The sequence below is a fragment of the Pezoporus occidentalis genome, unplaced genomic scaffold (assembly GCF_034315485.1).
Source record: "Pezoporus occidentalis ecotype Australia unplaced genomic scaffold, CSIRO_AGI_Poc_V1 ctg33, whole genome shotgun sequence".
NCBI classification, from domain to species: Eukaryota; Metazoa; Chordata; class Aves; order Psittaciformes; family Psittacidae; genus Pezoporus; species Pezoporus occidentalis.
Genome location: NW_026915268.1, coordinates 4,347,902 through 4,366,309, shown reverse-complemented (window position 1 = coordinate 4,366,309; position 18,408 = coordinate 4,347,902). Strand labels below are relative to the sequence as shown.

General features: G+C 39.3%; 1 protein-coding gene and 1 long non-coding RNA gene across 3 annotated transcripts in view; one reads left to right on the top strand and one right to left on the bottom strand.

Moving 5' to 3' along the window:
• DOCK2 (dedicator of cytokinesis 2) overlaps window positions 1-18,408 on the bottom strand; it is a 167,157-nt gene that overhangs the window by 48,551 nt on the left and 100,198 nt on the right. For both annotated transcript variants that reach the window (XM_062629202.1, XM_062629203.1), the window contains exons 29-30: window positions 17,396-17,490; window positions 1,475-1,553 (exon numbers count right to left, since the gene is read on the bottom strand). In XM_062629202.1, the coding sequence (XP_062485186.1) occupies window positions 1,475-1,553; window positions 17,396-17,490 (174 nt within the window). The remainder of the gene's footprint in view (window positions 1-1,474; window positions 1,554-17,395; window positions 17,491-18,408) is intronic.
• LOC134169018 (uncharacterized) overlaps window positions 1-18,408 on the top strand; it is a 230,071-nt gene that overhangs the window by 131,269 nt on the left and 80,394 nt on the right. The gene's annotated exons all lie outside the window — the stretch shown is intronic.

Below are 18,408 nucleotides of genomic sequence, written 5' to 3'. Positions count from 1 at the left end.
TCTGAAGGGGGCCTATAGGGATGCTGGGGAGGGACTCTTCATTAGGGACTGTAGTGATAGGACAAGGGGTAACGGGTTCAAACTAAGAAGGAAATTCTTTCCTGTAAGGGTGGTGAGGCACTGGAATGGGTTGCCCAGGGAAGCTGTGAATGCTCCATCCCTGGCAGTGTTCAAGACCAGGTTGGATAGAACCTTGGGTGCCATGGTTTAGTGTGAGGTGTCCCTGCCCATGGCAGGGGGTTGGAACTGGATGATCTTAAGGTCCTTTCCAACCCTAACTATTCTATGAGTCTATGATTTTTTTGATCATATATGATCTATAGATCAATAATGATATTTATTGATTTAAATTATTTTAATGATTATTTAATGAAGCAGCTCTACATTTCATACTTGGAGGCCACTGTAGCTGAATATGAACTGAATGGTTTTTGCCTTTCTTTTTACTATTGTCTTTTCAACTTTTCCTGTGTAACACCTGACATGACTGCTCCAGCTATTTGTGACTGAAATGGTTTATGTTAAGGAGGGAGACACCAGAACCCAAACAGTTGTTAGCATAAGCCTAAACATTAACATGCAGTAGATCACTTATACCATATTGCAAGTTACAAGATTAAAGATAAAATATAAAACGCAAGAAATGAAGGCAGAGCCCTGAGCCTTCTCTGAACTTCACGGCAGGGTCACTAAGTTATTACCTAATGAACAGATTAGATTTTTGCAATCAGGAGTATTTTTTTTTTAACTTAAAACACTTCCTGTTAACCGCAGTTAACATAAACAGTGAAACAGTAAATTTTCATACTATGTCATTGTGTTTTTTATCTATAGCACACACCATAATCAGGTAGCAGTTAGTGACACATCCTGATTCTAAAACTGTACTTACATTTTAATAACAACTTAATGAATGTGAAAAGTACAGACATTTTCATTTTTATCTGAAGCAAGCCAAACGTATGGTAAAATGCATGACCAAATAGATAAGTTACGAAGACTGATACAGAGCAAACTGAAAGAGCTGCCCTAATTTAAATTATTTCAGATATGATTACTACTAAAATAACAGGAAAAACAAATGGATGAAGATAGACTTATAAGGGAGGGCTACAAGTTAAAAAAATAAATTCTAAGTACTGTAGGATAATCAAAATCAAGTTAAGCTCTTTCTGCCCTACATTCATAGAAGCGATATTGGAAAGGCTACATACAGGACATCAAAGATTGCCTTTCTGAACACTCAGCTGGCAAAGGAAAAAAAGAGAACAGGGTTTTCTGCTTGCCAGGGAAGAGGGAGGGAATCTCAGTACAAACTCCTCTGCTTGGGTGCATTATCGGAAATAATCAAAGTATGATTTTCCTTTCCTGGCACAAATCCACACCCAAATCCACACTCATTTTGATACTGACATGAAGTGTCGGAAGGGGCTCTGACAGACCAGAACAGTTACTTTACAGACTAAATACTTACTTGGACTTCAAAATTCATATTCTCCAGAAATTTCTGGTTCATTGTCTCTGCAAATTTGTTGATGGCTCTCAAGAATACCCTAAAAAAAGAAAAGCAAGTATACAGGTAAGTGAACATAATCTCTGGGAATCCCTTCCAACCATACTGATGAAAACATATTTAAACACTGAACACACTAGAAGTAGTAAACTCACACATACATGAACACAGTGGATGACATTCTGTGCAATGGGATGTTATTTATAGGCTGTTATACATTAAAAACACAAGTACACAATTGTTTCTTCATTCAAAAGGTTTCTTGGTCCCCATAGAAAAATTCAGACAATGTAATCTCTTTTTCCCCTCTGCACACTGCTTTGCACTCCTGAGAAACCACAGAGAGCAATCCTTTCAAACACAATTTTACTTTCTATTTGACAAACCCAAATCATTTACAAGCATTATTGCCTTCTCCTCCTGAGCTTGGCAGCTGAAAAGAGTTCCTGTACTTACATTATGAGTTCGGAGCTGCCATTGCATTTTCCCAACTCAAAGATATCCTGTGCAGTTCTGGTTTTCCTCAGAGGTTGGGGAGGCAGGGAGCAGGGAGAAACGCCACTGCCCATCTTGCTCCTCAGGTTGATGATAAAATCATATTCAAAGCTTATTATTGTGGAGTTATTTCTTCCAAAAGGATGAGAGTGAGCATTATCCCTCTGGCTTGAAAAGCAGCACCTATTTATGTTCTTTATTAACACAGCAAGATTAAGGCATGCTTCTACAACTAAACTCTTTGTCTAATTTTCCAGCCCAGTACCATTGTAAAACAAAACCCAATTGTATCTCTAAATATTTATAAAGTTCATTTAAATAATTCAGTCCATTGACAAGTTTGAAAACAAGTGATCCATTTCCCTCTGCTTCGTAGGTAAGAGTTTTTCAAAGTTTTAAGGTAAACTATTTCTAGGGCAAACACTGTGGGAGCAAACATGGCAGCCAAAAGAGGTGAACACAAGGGAAAAACAACCCAGACTGTTCAGATGCAATGACGAACTGTCAACTAGCTATCAGTAATCAGAGAAAAGGTCTAACAGGCATAAGGTCCACCCCCCACACACAACATCTTAGTGTTCATAACGTCTGAAAAAGCAATAATTAGTATCATTAGCAGAAGATTCAGGGACCACAGGATATCCATAGGTTACTGTCAAAGGAACACGGTATCCCTGGTGTTGGATTCTGTGTGGTGGTCTGGTCTCCCACCTCAACAAGATAAGCACATAAAAAAAAAGAACTAAGAGAGAAGAAAACAAGCAAATAAATGTGACAAAGAAAGAACCAAACACATCTAATGGATTGGGCATGAAACCTGAGTTCTTTAGTCAGGGGACACTGTATGCCTGAGGAAGGACATGGCAGAACCTATAAACTCAGAAGTACCATGGAGATGAGAAACCTGATGTTCACCATTTCTCATACAAGCATTTGAGAGCACTGAACAAAATCAGTGTGCATTCAAAGAAGCAGAGTGAGAGGTTTTATGCTAGTCTTGTTCAGCTATGCAACTCCTTCCTGCAGGATGCTGTGAATGCCTGAGTTTTATACTGGCTTAGAAGTGATTAGACAGATCAAAGACAAAAGGAAGGGAGGACTAGTAAATGTCATTGCCTACTGAAGGCTGGGAGACCACAGCAAACAGTGCTACTTCTTCCCAGCTCTGCTGCTATACTGTTCCCTAGGCAGCCGTTCCTGAGGGACTACCTGGAGCAGAACAGTCACTGAAAGGAATTTCACTCTCACCAGCACCAAAAGAAGAAAAAGAAAAACTTTCATGGGCTAAATTCAGTTTCTTACTGAGGGATAATGCAAAAGTTCAGGGTTTGGCAGGGCTATGATAGGGACTGCTGGTTAACCACAATGCAGCAGTACAAAGAAGCTCACTGCTTCACTGGGGCAACACCTTGACTGGGCAGACTGAAGTCCTTGGTTATGATCCTGGCTTTCCAGGAGGAAAAAGTTCTTTGTGAAAACCTAAAGAAGAAGAGTTTCTTTGCATTGGCAACATTCCTCTGGAATGCTGATGTGATCAAGGAAATAGTCATTTACACACGGTGTTGACATCTTGCCAAGTCCTTTTGTTTAGTCTGGTCAGAGGGACACCACAGTACCAATTACAACGATACCTGTGGCACTGAAAGGTAACAGACTTCTGAAGGTGCTGTGTTGCTCTGCTGCATCACCACACACATTCAGGTAAGCGTCTCTCCAGTGGTCTGGGCATAGGCTGGTCCCATCTTGTAACATAGCTCAGCTAATCCTGCCAGCTGAATTAAGGGTAATGTGAAATGCTGCCATCAGATCACCTCAAGTTCAGGAAACCTACTTTTGCTCAATACTGCTCTTGCAGGTTATGGCCACTCCTACACAACATCTGTGTACTCACCGACTTGCCCCCTGCACCCACTGCAGCTCCAGCCTCTGTTGGTCTGACCAGGCTGTTGTACTTCCTTTTTAGCCTTTTGTGTGATCAAATCTTATTCTGGAAGATGTGATTTCCTCTGGAGCTGCCCCACGCTACCCACAAGCAGATAAACACATTCTTCCCTAAGGCTTCACGCTTATGGGTACATTTATCTCTACAAAACTGCCACGTGCTTGACACAAACAGTTCAAGATTTTGCAAAAAAAAAGGAGATTCTAAAATGAATGGTCTACTTGAGACGGCACAAAAATTACACAGCGAGGCAGAATCGCAGGCGCCCACATGTTATCCTGTCCTTCAGCAGCCCCGTTACTCTTCTGAGTGGGAGTCCGGGGTCAAGCAAGGTCTTTTTAGCATCATGTCTTTTCTCTAGAACTATATTGCTCTGGATTCTCCTTTGATTTACAAAGTATATTTCTTGCCAACTCACGTAATCAAGCTCCTCAGCTCCAGCTTCTCGGAGATAGCACTTCCCTTCACTCCAGCTCTTTGAATGGAGTAGAAGGGGGTACCCTCCATTTCTAGTTCCCCAAATTCCCTCTATTTACAAACTACTCCAGCACCTACAGGGAAAAATGTCACCCACCTGACCTGTTCAGGCAGAATCTGCTATGGTGCTGATCATTTGCCTTACATTAAAAAATCCCACACTTTTAGGTACTTTGTCTTTTAGCACAGAAATATCATGCAAGATATAGTAGAAATAATCATAACATATGCATGAAATTTATTAATGCCAATCTATTTCATAAAATGAACATACTGTGTGTCATGTTTATATGTTTTGTGAAGAGCTTGTGGTTTAATGTTAGCCATACAGGAAGGGCTTCAGGGACACCCAAAAATTACTGATGTACTTAATGCCCAGTAAAAATTACTGATAATATTTAAAATATTTATGGTCTTCTATACAGTATAATCACATGTGACCTATCTTCTGCGATTACCCTCTTCATTCTCACAGATATTTTTATCTGACATAGCGAAATGACACATCTGCAAGAAGCATGCAATAATTCTAGACTGTCAGGTTCCAAATATTTCCATGCATTTGTATTTTGCCTGAAGGGTGTATCCTATTTCTGTCACTGGGAGTCAGGCAGCAGGTTTGAATTCTGTTCCTAGCTCCTGCCAATGCCATGCTGTCCTACCTCAATGACTCCAGTTCTATATGCCTCAATCTCCCCTTCCACCATAAAGGGGCAATTAATTAATCACAAGTAGGAAGCTGTAAGATTTTTATGAAAACAAAAGAATATATAATTTTAATAATCATTAAAACACAATAACTGATAGTATATCCCTGTTTAAACACCAAAACATTGATCCAGAAGGAGAGAGTTGAAGTCATTTGATTGGAGAAGTCAGTATTCCTTTCATGATTATTCATAACATCAGTTCTCAGTTACAACTGACCTAACAGAGAAAGTACAGCTAGAAAAGAGATGGTAGGAAAAGTATGCCCAGAACGGCTCATAAAATACAATATGTACTGTCTGACCTCAGAAGAAGTTACTGAGAAAAAATACTGGAAGGGTTTATCTTGTCATGATGCCACAGAACCTCATTTCCCTTGCTCCTGTAGCAGATCATTGGAGCTTATCTTTTCTCTGAACGTGAGGCTTGCTGCTTAGTTTTGCTTTGCAAGCTCAGACTGACCTAGACTGACTAAAGGAGTGGATCTTGATTTCTCATACAGATGATGTCACGAGATGTTTTTTTCTGTTTAACGTTCTCACATTTTCCCTTATTTTTAATCACCACAGAGGACTACAAATCTGTTCTTTCAGGTGTCTAATTTTGCTAACTTTTCTACATTTACTTAATAGGAAACTAATTTCTCATAAGTTTAAATAGTTGTGATCTAAAATTGTTGAAATTCCTTTACCCACAATAATTTCCATGCTATTTATTAAGTTTATGGGAATTGATGCTCCTAATTTACTGTTCATACAAATCTCTTGGGCCTGGAGATTTATGTATGATCTACACAGGCCAGTCTCTGGGCTCAATCTGGGTATAAAAAGGGGAGGTTTTGGCATCAGACAGCAACAGAATCACCACAGCTCAACTGCTGCTCTCTCCTTTAGCTTCCTAGATTTCTGCTTTGCTTCTACTGTATTGTCAGAGAAATTGCTTTCAAATTCGGGCTTGAAAGAAAGCCTAAGGAATAGAATTCAGTGCAACTGTACTTAAGTTCAAACAATTCGATGTATGTTACAAATAGGAGTAAAACAATACCACAAGTACTTCATATAAATAAGACAGACAAAGAAGAAAATTTATGTTAACATAATATCACAATGTGATTTCAAACTGATTCTCTCTCAAAAAAAAACCAAACCCAAAACAGAGGGGCTGACATGAAGCAAAGAAACAATTTTGTATTCATAAACAACATGATGTTAATCAAAGTAGGATTTCGAGGCTATTCCTTAGAAGATGATGACTCTATTTAACAGTAAAATAGGTCTGCATTTTGTCCTTGCTTTTGAAGTGCAAATAGGTGATAAACCTCAAATATAGATCTGGAACTCCAAGTTATTTTTACCAAACTAGTTAGAAATGGTGCATCAACTCCTTGCAGCAAAAAATGAAGCAATGTTCACAGTAAAACAAAACCACCACCACCACCACCACAAACCCAACAAAGAAGCCCCCTTAGTTTGGCATTGCCTGTTCTTAGGTGGCTCTCCAAAAGCTGGCCTTTTTCTGCACCTAGTTTCAGGCTCAGAGCTTCTGGGTCCTCAAAATTATTTTGGGGAAGGTGCCTAAATCAGGTGCAGAATTACAGACCTTCCCAAAATGATGAGTTGCCCTCTCCTCAGACTCTTACACAGGATTTTATTTTCCAGCAGTGGTCCAGCAGCAGTGAAATTCTCTTCAATGCCTTTTCAAGTTCACAAGGCTCTAAAATTTGGGAGTTCACTGCTTCAACTTTGAGATGAGTAATGCTGATATTGGCTGAAGGCTGAGTTAATTCACTTAGGTATTTATGAGCATCAACTCAGACTGTGTCACATTTGCTGTGATGACTGATGCAGTGACAGGTGGAAAGAGTTAATCAAGTACAAACTTCTACCAGAAACTCAGACACAGATAAGTAGAGATAAGCTTTGAAAGAGTATTATTTCCTAAGTCATTATGAAAGCTTTTACTGAAAGAAACCATTATAATGATGGAATATATGTATTTTTCAAGTCATGTCTGAAAAACAATGAAGGACATCTTTAAAAGAAGACCATTCTTAAAACTCATAACTTGCTCCCACAGACCCTTTTGTGGGATTTGCTTTTCTTCCAGAGACTTTGGTCCACAAAGCCAGAAGGAGTTACACTAACTCCAGTTTGGCAGGCAATTTGTTTGTCTCCAAAGGCTGACCAATCACCAGTTTCATCAGTGAAGCCTCTTCCTTCACGTGTGCAAATCTACAAGGTGGTATGTAAAATAAAGAGACCAGCACCATGGGTAAAACCCAATCCCAAATGGTGATCATTGTCAATGGCTGAAACAGTGATCAGCAATTATAAACTAAACCTGGAAGATATGAACTCTACAGAAGAGAGCTCAGAGAAGCAACCAGCGAGACAGGAGAGATTAAACATGCACACTTACTATTTCAGTGACCAAAACAGAGCAGGAGGAGAAAGCCTGAGAAAACTGGTGAAAAGATAACAAAAACCCATACAAAGCAACAGCAGAAATTACCTCCTGAGAGCATGGCAAGCTATCACAGCCTAGAAACAAAGGGCAATGCAACATGGAAACACTACTGCAAACCTGGTAGCTGTGTGAAGCCTGGTGATTAAGGTTATTAAGCACAATAATGGTAACAGTCAGGAAGTAATCGAGTTCCATGGAAACTGGCAAAAAATGGCCAGTAGTGCAAAGAATGTACTTTAATTTATCATACTTTTCCCTTGTGTCAACTCAGTACCACTACAGACTAATTTATGTTGTACAGTCATATTGAATCCTAATGATAAAGCAATTTCATTCTGCTAAACATCCAATGTATGGCCAGAGAGTCTATACAAATAGCATGGTCAGAAAATAACTGCTTAAAAACCACTGCTGTCCAGCTCCTCTTGTCTCAGTTATAAACGTTTTGTTATGTACAATTCATTTCCTTTATTAGTATTACTTGAATGTTTACCTTGAGTAGCTATGCCAAGCATACAAAACCACTATCTGCTGTAAGGTATCAATTGGGCAGCAGTACAACAGCAACAGCCAGAGGAAGGCAAGAATGAGCAACTGCTTTGGCCCTTGGTTGTAGAAACTAAATTTCCATTCAAGATCCCTTGACTTTGCCCAGAGTCTCTCTCTCTGTGTAGCTTTCCCTTCAGCATCTCCCCAAAGCATGTTTTAAAGACTGCTTATCTTCCATTTAGGAATCAAAATACATTTTCAGATCTGCACATTAGGTGCACATTTATGGCAAACTCTTGAAAATCTGATGTTTGGCACAGTTTGAGAAACTTCATAGCTTGAAAACTAAGTGCACAAAAAGCTGTCTAATGGACTCAGATAGAAATAACTCAGTTGGGAAGATATAGTCAGTAATTTGCCTTGTGTTGGGAGCAGCGTCTCACTCCAGTCTGCTCTCCTCTTTAGTGTATTCTAGCTAATGGTCTGCAGAGTAGAAACAGTCTGAATTTAAAATGAAACTAAAGATCACATGTGTCTTTGGTGCCAGGTCGAGGCTGGGAAGAAGATGAAAAGCTGAAACCTGGTCAGTAAACATGAACACAACAACATGGTGTATCAGGATGTCACACACTAAAGGAAACCCTTAGGGCCTTCACTTTTGAAGGAAGTTTGAACTGATATTGTGAAATTACCTCTCCATTCTTCCACACATTTTCCACCTATTAACACTAATTGACCATGACTGTGGTATTTGTACCTATCATTTAATCTTCATTTCTCTACAGGTAAGTACGGTGCAGAGGTGATACTTCAGTAAACACAGACTCTAGGGCCCATTTCTAGAAATTCACAAGTCAAAAATAAAATTGGAGAATTACATGAAGTGAATGGATAACACTGAGGGTTTGTTTGCTTGGGTTTAGGGTGGTTTTATTTAAGTAGCTCTGTATTCATTCATAATCTCAGCATAAAACATTAAAGGTAAAATGCAGCATATGGGCTTTGTTTTTACTTCTCCCCCATCACATGAGCTTTCTGCATTTTAAATCCCTTCTCTTTACCTGCCTCATATTTATATTTATAGCATATGTACTTTCTTAGGTATTCTTGTTGAAAATATTTAGTGAACACATAATGTCTTTTCTTTTAGGGAATCCTGGCTTTATCTGAAGTGAAGAACAGGATCTCTCATTACAGGTACAGACAGCTATGCATCTGCCTCTTCTCTTATTGCTGCTCACTTGAGCTTAGTACTTTACAGCCCAAACTTTATCAGTGCAGAAGCTGCACTGAATTAGCACATTATGAATTTTAAAAGAGGTCGTTATGCATAACTAGCAGGTTATTTTGTGATGCTGCTGTTTAAAAAATATGAAAATAACTGTTCAAAACAATGCTAAATATGAGAAAAATTTACATATTTAATTTCCCTAAAATCCCTTCAAGGGAAGAAGTGCTGGCTGAAGTTACTCATTTGCACCTATGTTCCACAGAGTGGAAAATACTACTTGTTGTCTTACCCCTAAATGTTTTACTAAAATTAAAATACCTGAAAACATACAAAAAAAATATTTTACAACAGAGCACATAGCAAAGAACCTGAGAGATTTCTGTGAGTCAAAGTTGCATCCAGAAAAATAACAGTATCTTACTGACTAGCTGCAAACATCAAAGTAACAGGTTGGGGTTTTTTTCTGTGTTGAGTTCTCTCCACTGAAGTTTTGCTTTTGGTTCAGGGGACCTCCTACTCTGGAAGCAGGAGCATCCTAGCAGCTGATGCCAAGGAAGATGAGATGCTCTGTAGTGGGAGTGGGAAAGGGGTCTCTCACAGCATGTTTTCTCTGCATTTTAGATAAAAGACTGGATGACTGCAGTCAGAAATCAGCAGGCATCCGCTGTGTACCCCAGCCATGATATGCAATAGCCTCTCTTGCTGAGCGGATGATCTGCTGCAGTCACCACATAATTAAGTGGTTAGATTCTTGGTAAGAAGATAATTCCACCACATGGGTAACAACAAGCAACATGCAGAGTTAGTGCAGAATAAGCATCTTGAAGTATTTGGTGCTAGAAAGATGCAGTGATTGAAAAGTAGGGTTACATCAGACACAAACACCTACAGACAGAAGAAATGCTCTCTGCTAGGCTCGTAACTGACAGTAAAGCATTAAATGACTGAGTTAGACTTATCAGCCACAGCTGGAAGTGTAACTCTCCATGGAAGCAAATTTACAACCCACAGTGAAACAACTGCCTCTTCCCTTTATCTGCCTTATTCCTTTCCCCAGTACTAACCTTACCCCATTTGCCCTAGTTACAAGTACTTTGTAGGGACTGGGAAAAACAACTAGGAAACAGAGTTACCCTGTTGTAATTGCAAAGAGATACAAATTTGAGAATCCTGAGACACTGGATGGCAAATAGTCCAGCAAGAAAAACAATCTATCAATCAACAAAATGTCCTTTGCCTCTGGAAAGCAGCTTCACATTACAGGGAAACTGCATTTCAGCAAGGACATTTTCAGTCTCATAGCAAAATGAAACTGTCCAAGGAAACATCTTAATATTATACATTATTAAAGAAATTACTAGACAGCACAAACTGTTTGAACTTGTTATACCGCTTCATTAACCCTTTTGTGCACATGTGCATAGAGGAATCTTCTCATTAGACATTTATACCTGTTGCTTAAACTACTTTTCCATATATTAAATTTACACAGCTCTGCAATATGCGATAAGGCCATGTGGAAATGCATTCTGACCCCCAGAAAATTCAAGCCCTTATGAAAAACAACTGCATTTCTGTCAAGTATGCTTAGGCCAGTCAGAAGTTGCCAAAGGAAAAGGAGACCAAAGAAGGAGTTACTTGTATGCAACAGCTCAGCCTTCTAAATTCTGCCTCACTTGCACAAAATCATCCAACTTGCACTGTCATCCAACCATAGCTACACAAATGCAGCTTAACTCCCAATACATCTTTGAAAAAGAACAGTAAAACTAACCCAAGGTACTTGTGTTATCTTTTTCATCTTAAGCATAAATAAATAAATGTACTTTTTATTCTCTGCAAAACAAATAATGAGCTAAGCAATGTTTTGAGCAATCTGTTGAAGCATAACTTGAGGGAAAATATCTGAGTTTTCTTCTACATTTCCTATGACAGCAGAAGCACTTCATAGCAATAATCAAGGAAATAAAGTTAAGGAAGAGGTTTTTTCCTATTTTCATAATCCAAATGTTATTCTTTATTTGAGAATCTCATCACACTTGTTATAAATTTAACAGCATATTACAGCACCAGCTGGAGAAATGGATAATACAGGCTCTTACCAACTGAATTGGTGCACCTTGTGTGCAGTCAGGTCCCTTAGTCAGTACCCACTGGCATCAGTACATACATCACAGTATTAAATATTTCCAAAACGTGACAACCTTTCATTTCCAGATAGGTGGAAGACTCTGAACTAACGTGATATTTAACTGAGAATTTAATTCTTTTGGGGGTTTCTCCCTTCCAACATGACACGTTCTATGACTCTGCAATCTGGAGAGTTGGTAGTAGCAATACAGTCTGTAAACACCTCCCATAAATACTTAAACTTCTGCTTGCAAAATGCACGTTTCCCTATGTTCTGCCAACTGTGTTCAGTTTCCCTTCTCTCCGAACCTCTATTATAAATACCATTCTTACACAGCAGGCTTAAATTGGGATACAGCTGTGCAAGTTTTCTCTTCAGAAAATTCCAAAGAAAAAGCAGCCCAACATCCATTGCTGTCACTTAAAGGTTGAGGCTACACCTTTAAAAACACCACCTCCTCATAAAGCAACACTCTGTCAAGTCTCACAGGACAATACTGTAAGCAGCTACTTCTGAGAGGACTTCTGCTGTCCAAAGGTAGAGTAGTTCAGATACACACGTACATACAGTACAGAAAACATGCTTTTCCAAAGTCAGGTTTAACAGAGCCATTCACAGATGATCTATGAAAACTCTGCTGTCCTTTCCAGGAAAGCAATCCCTACAGCCCCTTGCTTGGTGACAGGCAGGAACTTATTCTGCCTCAGTTCCCCAGTTGGCCATGAACTAATGACACCAACAGGATCTCTAGCTCCTGGCAGCGTGAGCAATGGCAAGGCACTTGGGGATGCAGGTGGCACTGATGTGAAGCAGTAATAGGATTTTGCTGAATTAATGATGCTGCCCAGACAGGTGAGCTACATGAGAACCAGGTCCTGAGGGTCTTACAAAGCATTTATCAGCAAATAAGCAACTATTTTTAGTGCGTACAATGAAAGGAAATTGGCAATATTTCCTGCTCTGTTGCCAAATACCTGTAGTGCTAAACCTTTCAAGCTCGACTTTAAAGGGGCTGGGGAACACTTGACTGCAACAGATGCCTGAAAACACTCAGATAATGAACACATGTTTTAGAAAAAGCCTAACTACTGGTGTTAGAAAATAGCCTCATGTGAGTTTTTCTGTAAATAGGACCTGACCTCGAAATGTGCTGGTGAAAAACATTTTGTTTTCTTTTTAAATATGTCAGCAAGGTTCAAACCCCAGCTCAAATGGACACACAGACAAGGAGAGTGCTTACTAAGCCACTTCAGACTGGACACCAACTGAAACCGATTCCAGGTACTGCCTGTGGTAAGATCAAGTGCTTTCAAACTCCTCCATTTCAAAGCTAGAACAGAAGGAAGGGTTGTGAAGTTCCCCTTTGCTTGCTAACTCCCTGTATAATTTCTTTTATTTGGTAAATTTGACTCCCTATGCACTTCAGTGTTGACAATAAGGTATGGGAGTTTCCTGGGGGGGGACACAGGGAGAGAATGATGTGTCTCTAAGTACAAATTATGAACAGGTGAGAGATAAGCAAACTATTTGGTATTACCTAAGCCAGTAAGCAGTTCCCCACAAATGCCATGTACCTAGAAATTACTGCTTTTAATAAGCTAATAACCAATAGTCTAAGTACCGTAAGTGGAATTAAGTGCCCATACAAGCGATATCAACTAGTAAGAAGTGTGCAGTAAGAAACCTTCATTAGAAGAAAAGTTAATTAAATCTACCACGGAGGATCACAAAAATGACTCAGATATTATATTCTTATAATCCTTAATGAGGATTTTACTATTTCCCAAAGTGTTTTGCCACACCTAGCATGCCACAAAAAAGAAAGTGCACTTCCCATCTTGCTGTTAATGGAAGGGAGGAGGGGAAGAATTGGAGTTCATTCTGCTTTTTGGTTCTCAGTTGCTAATAGAATACTCCCAGTACAGTGGTACTAGTACACACAGCCTCTGCCTCCTTCATATGGCCTTTGAGAATCAGAACATGGTTTGAGAGCAAACAGGACATTAGTCAGAAGCGATTTAAAGTAATGTGAGTTAAATCATTCCATCCTGATATGGCAAAGCTTGACTAAGTTTAGTCAATCATGCCTCTGCCCTCATTCTTTCAATTCACCTACCACAATTTCTCCTGGACATGAATGTGTCCATCTTCCATTCCTTTGGCCCTTATAAGAAGTCATTCTCTCTTTCTTTTTCCCTGATCTTTAGCAGACATCTAACATTTAGTGGAACTATCTCTGATATCATAAAGGCACTGTCTGACTTTATTTATGTATAAGAGTAATGTGTGTAACCTGCTTATTAATAACACCTTTACTCACTACCAGGACCACATTTGCAGTGCTGCTTATGCTCTTCCCTTTCCTCCGCCTCTCAGTAAATGCACTCTGATTTTACATTCCTGTACTGCAGTATATCCTACAGCAAAACTCCTCCAGTGCCCACTTGCCTTGCAAGGTACAAAACACAAGAGATCATCCAGGGGAGACTGTCAGGCTCTGTTGAATGCCTGTAGGGAAGAAGTGCCAGCTCCATTCTGCCACTGGCCAGGTTACACAACAGACATGCCTTACAGCCTGTAACTAATATTTCTGCAAGTTCAGAAAGGGGAGACTCTTGAGGTAAAATACCTTCTTGAGAGTGTAAGAAGATCTGAATGCAGGCAGCCTCCTGCTCAGAACAGGGGAATTAAGGATGCAAAACAGCTATGCGAACCCTTTGTCTGGGTTTTTTTTTTTCTTCTCTCACTGTTATTTCAAGAGACCCCAGCCTTGTGACTTTTTTCCTGCTACTTCTCTAGTTTGAAGTACAACACATTAATAAGACAAATTTAGAAATCTAAATTAGTCTCCAGTTTATATCACAGAACACCCATCCCCTCAAAAACCCCCAAACCAGATTTCTGTCAAGACCGACAACAAAAATCTACCCTCCTAGTTGTTGGTATAACATAAAATTAAGACATGAAAGTAAGATCAATAACTCATTTCCTTATGTAATCTTAGGAACAGCAGCATCATCAAAGAGTATAAACAGTGCCAAGGCAATTTAGGTAGGCAATGTGTTTACAGAGCACTGTTAAATAGCTTCTGAACTGGATTTTTTTTTTTTAATGGTTTATTGTTTTTTTTTTATGCTGACTTCCTTCTCTAAATATTTTAATTTCACTTGTCCAGTGCAGGGTAAGGTGTCGAGCAACAAAACCTGCCTGCACCACACCGCCCCACAAAGGTCAGAGTCATTAGGAGGCACTATGAGTGAATTCACAGCATGACCAGTGCATTTCTGTTGTCAGTAACTGAGGCAATAGAGATGCTACCAAGTGAAACCAAGCCCCAAAGGCATGTTCTTTGAACAAGGATTGATACTTCCCCTGCCCCATAAAGAAAACCCTGTACTTCTGAATAATACAGATGTTAACAGTAGTCCTAGATGAGAGAAACAGTTTCACATATGAAAGGTTTGATGTGCTTGCATACAATAGAGGACTGTTGGCTTCCTTTAGCACTAAGCTAATACTTCTAAAGCATAATCCTTGCTACATTAAAAATAATTGCCAGTTGAAGCACCAGCACCAATTAGATTTTACCTTTATAGGCCAAAGGCTGGCTCAGAGAGAGAAACAAGTGGGCTGAAACTAGTATCATTTACAAAATCTTACCTAGAATGAACACCTTATCTGTATCTGCCCACCTCAGAAGAGCAGCTCGTGATCTCCCCACGAGTGCAAGAGTGACAAAGTGAGGTTTAGGCACCTGAGGCCTCGCTGCCACATCAGTACCCACTAGAAACACAATTCTCACTTTGAATCATGGAACACAAAAAAGAAAACCTTTTCATGTAACATTAGTCCATTTGAACCCTAGACAAAAAGGTATCCAATACCAAAATTTAACATCGTACTGCTGTAACCTTTCTTAGCAAATATTTTCCTCGAGACCAAATACTCTCAGGAGATTAACAGCTTTATTAAGCATCATCTGTTCTCTCTTTTTCAATACTATAAAACTGGAAGAGTGAATTTACATAACTGCGACGTTTCAAATAAACAGCATCTATGGACTTTCAAGGCCAGGTTGGATAGGTCCTGGAGCAACCTGCTTAGTAGAACGTGTCCCTGCCCATATTCAGTTCTTAAAAGAGGCCTATAAGAAAGACGGAGAAAGAGTTTTTAGCAGTGGCTGTTGGGACAGGACGAGGGGTGATGGTTTAAATTAAAAGAGAGAGATTCAGGCTGGATGTGAGCAAAAATTATTTACAATGAGGGTGGTAAAACACCGGCACAGGTTGCCCAGAGAAGGCGTGGATGAGCCATCCCTGGAGATATTTAAGGCCAGGCTGGATGTGGATCTGGGCAACCTGATCTGCATGGTGATGTCCCTGCTCATTGCAGGCGGGTTGGTCCCTTCCAACCCAAACTATTCTATGATTATATAAGAGGAGGAAACCCAGGAAATCAAAAAAATTAATCCACAAGGTAAAGTGGTCTCATGTTCATGGCTACTTTTCTGTTCAATTTCTTCTGCACACACAGGCGCCTGTTAAACCTCCATGTTTGAAACTCTTCCTCACAATTTCCACAAATAAATACATTGAACCAACTAGCTTTGTTTAGAGAAGCCATATGTTTTATACTCGCAGCCCAAGCCTCCCTTGCTTTCTTCTGTTATATACTAGAGACACAAAAAGGAAAAGTCAGTACCTCAGAATGGCTAGGAACAATTATTAGGAAATAAATCCTCACCTAACCTGTCCTGTACCCTATGTACTAGCCTTTCCTTGCAGTCAAAACCATTCATTTCTAACTGAAGCCCATAATAACGACCTCACACCTCAAGGGAAGAACATTTCCTTTACTCTTCAAACAAGCAATATTTCAAAGACACTGAAGAAATCCATCTGTGAAATGGTGGCCCAGCTGTCTGAAACCATTCTCAGTCTGGAGACATACAAAAATCACTTCCCATTTTGACCTAATTCAGTATCCCATGACATAGAAATGATAAATTGAAAAGAGGTCGTGGCAGCAAAATCTATGTAACATGAAACTTCACTTACATCACTTGCAATCTTAACACTGAGACAACAGAGATCCTGTGACTTAACAGAGATCAAACAACACCTTTTCCATCCCACCACCATTTATGGTGACACCAAAGCAGACATATCATAGCTGTGGGCAAAGCTGTATAATCTGCACAGTTTATGTCCACAAGGTATTTCCTTCAGTCTACTTTAAAATAGAAGAGTGCTCAGATACGTCTTATTAATAGCAAACTCTCATAAAGCAAACAATAGGGAACATGATAGATTTGATTATACAAACTTTACTTAGATGCTATCTTGATCTGTAGAAGCAATATACCTGAGGTTTTAGTAATTGCTCATGATGAAACCCCAAACAATTCATAGTCTAGCAACACATTTCCTCAATGATGTGAGCTTCAGCAAGCACCAGGGATCCAACCTCCTCCTACAGTGTGTCGTGCTCAAATATTCAGTCTTTATCCTCAGACCTTTTAACAATCCAAGTACCATATTAGTTCAGAAAGAAATCTGTGTTTGATGACTCTTGTGTCACAATGAACTTGCTGACGTATTAGTGAAGACATTCTGACCAGGTGCAGAAATTGTACATTTAAGATTCAACAGGCCTTTTACAGTTTGGTTTCTGTTGACTGTCAACATGGAGACCAACTATATACTCCCTTTTTACTGTTAAATAATTTGGTTTTGCCTTTCCGCTGTAAGTGTACTTAAAGCAGAAGCAGCTAGCTATTTAATGCCTTGTCAGTGAATTATTTCAGATTATGACCTTGGTATTCACCAAATGGAATGATATATTCATCTTAGGCTACACAGCAAAACTTTATGTGAGCCGTGAAACAAGTCACTTTTCACAAACACATGGAACATGAGCACTCATCCTCCAGCCCCGTTTTACCTGTTCTGCACCATGCTCATTGCCATCCAGTCTGAAGGGTAAACATTCTTTCCAATGAGATCTTTGAACATTATGAATGTTTCCATCAAGAAGTCCTAGAACAACAAAATAAAGTAAGCCTGTGACCAAGTAACACAAAGTTTAAGTGTTCTTGCTGTGATTAAAGAACTAAGATGAAGGGTTCCTCTTTGCTTTCCAGTGAAGCCAATGGAAAAAAATCCTACTGATATCAGTATGCTCAAGATTGGAACAGAAGTTCTGCAAAACAGCAGTCTCAGATTGCAGATGAAAGCTAAAAGCCATTACATTGGGCTCTTCAAAAGAGATAAACCATAAATGAATGGAAAGAACAAGTTCTAGTACTTTGGAGTAAAGCTGTTGAATTATTTATTAATTAGCAAACCAGTCTCACTATGCATAAAGAATTAATAGATTTGAAAAATACAGGATATTTATTTAGTCCAAATTTAGTATTCTAAATTAAAAACTGAAGGCACTGACAAAGGTTCCAAACAAACTAAACACTTGCTACTTTTCCTAGGAGTATTTAGAGATGACTGCATAATGAACTTAAATAAAATAAACACAACCATTTCAGGTCTCCTTCATGTCTTTTCCCCTCCCTCTGCAGAGCTCTTGGAAGTAGTTCAAGGGTTACCAGAACTTCCAGGACCAAGTAGCCAAGCTGCTTGGAAGCTGAAATTATATTACAGTAGTGTTAGGTTTTCAAATAAACTAAAGCACATGAAGAATTGCAAATGCTGCCTAAGATCTGATCTGTGAGCACTGCAGTTATGGCACCACTCTGACTTTAAGAAAGAAAGGAAAATGAATAAATCTTGCCAACTGAAAATATTACCTCCATGGGCAAACTGCAGGTGGTGTGATCAAACCCCTTGCCAACACACAGACTTATTTAAGAGTTATATCAGGAGTGTTAAAGGACAGATATGGGACTACTGAAATCTTCTAGAATGCAGTGACTACTGGTACAAACGAGAATATACCCCAAA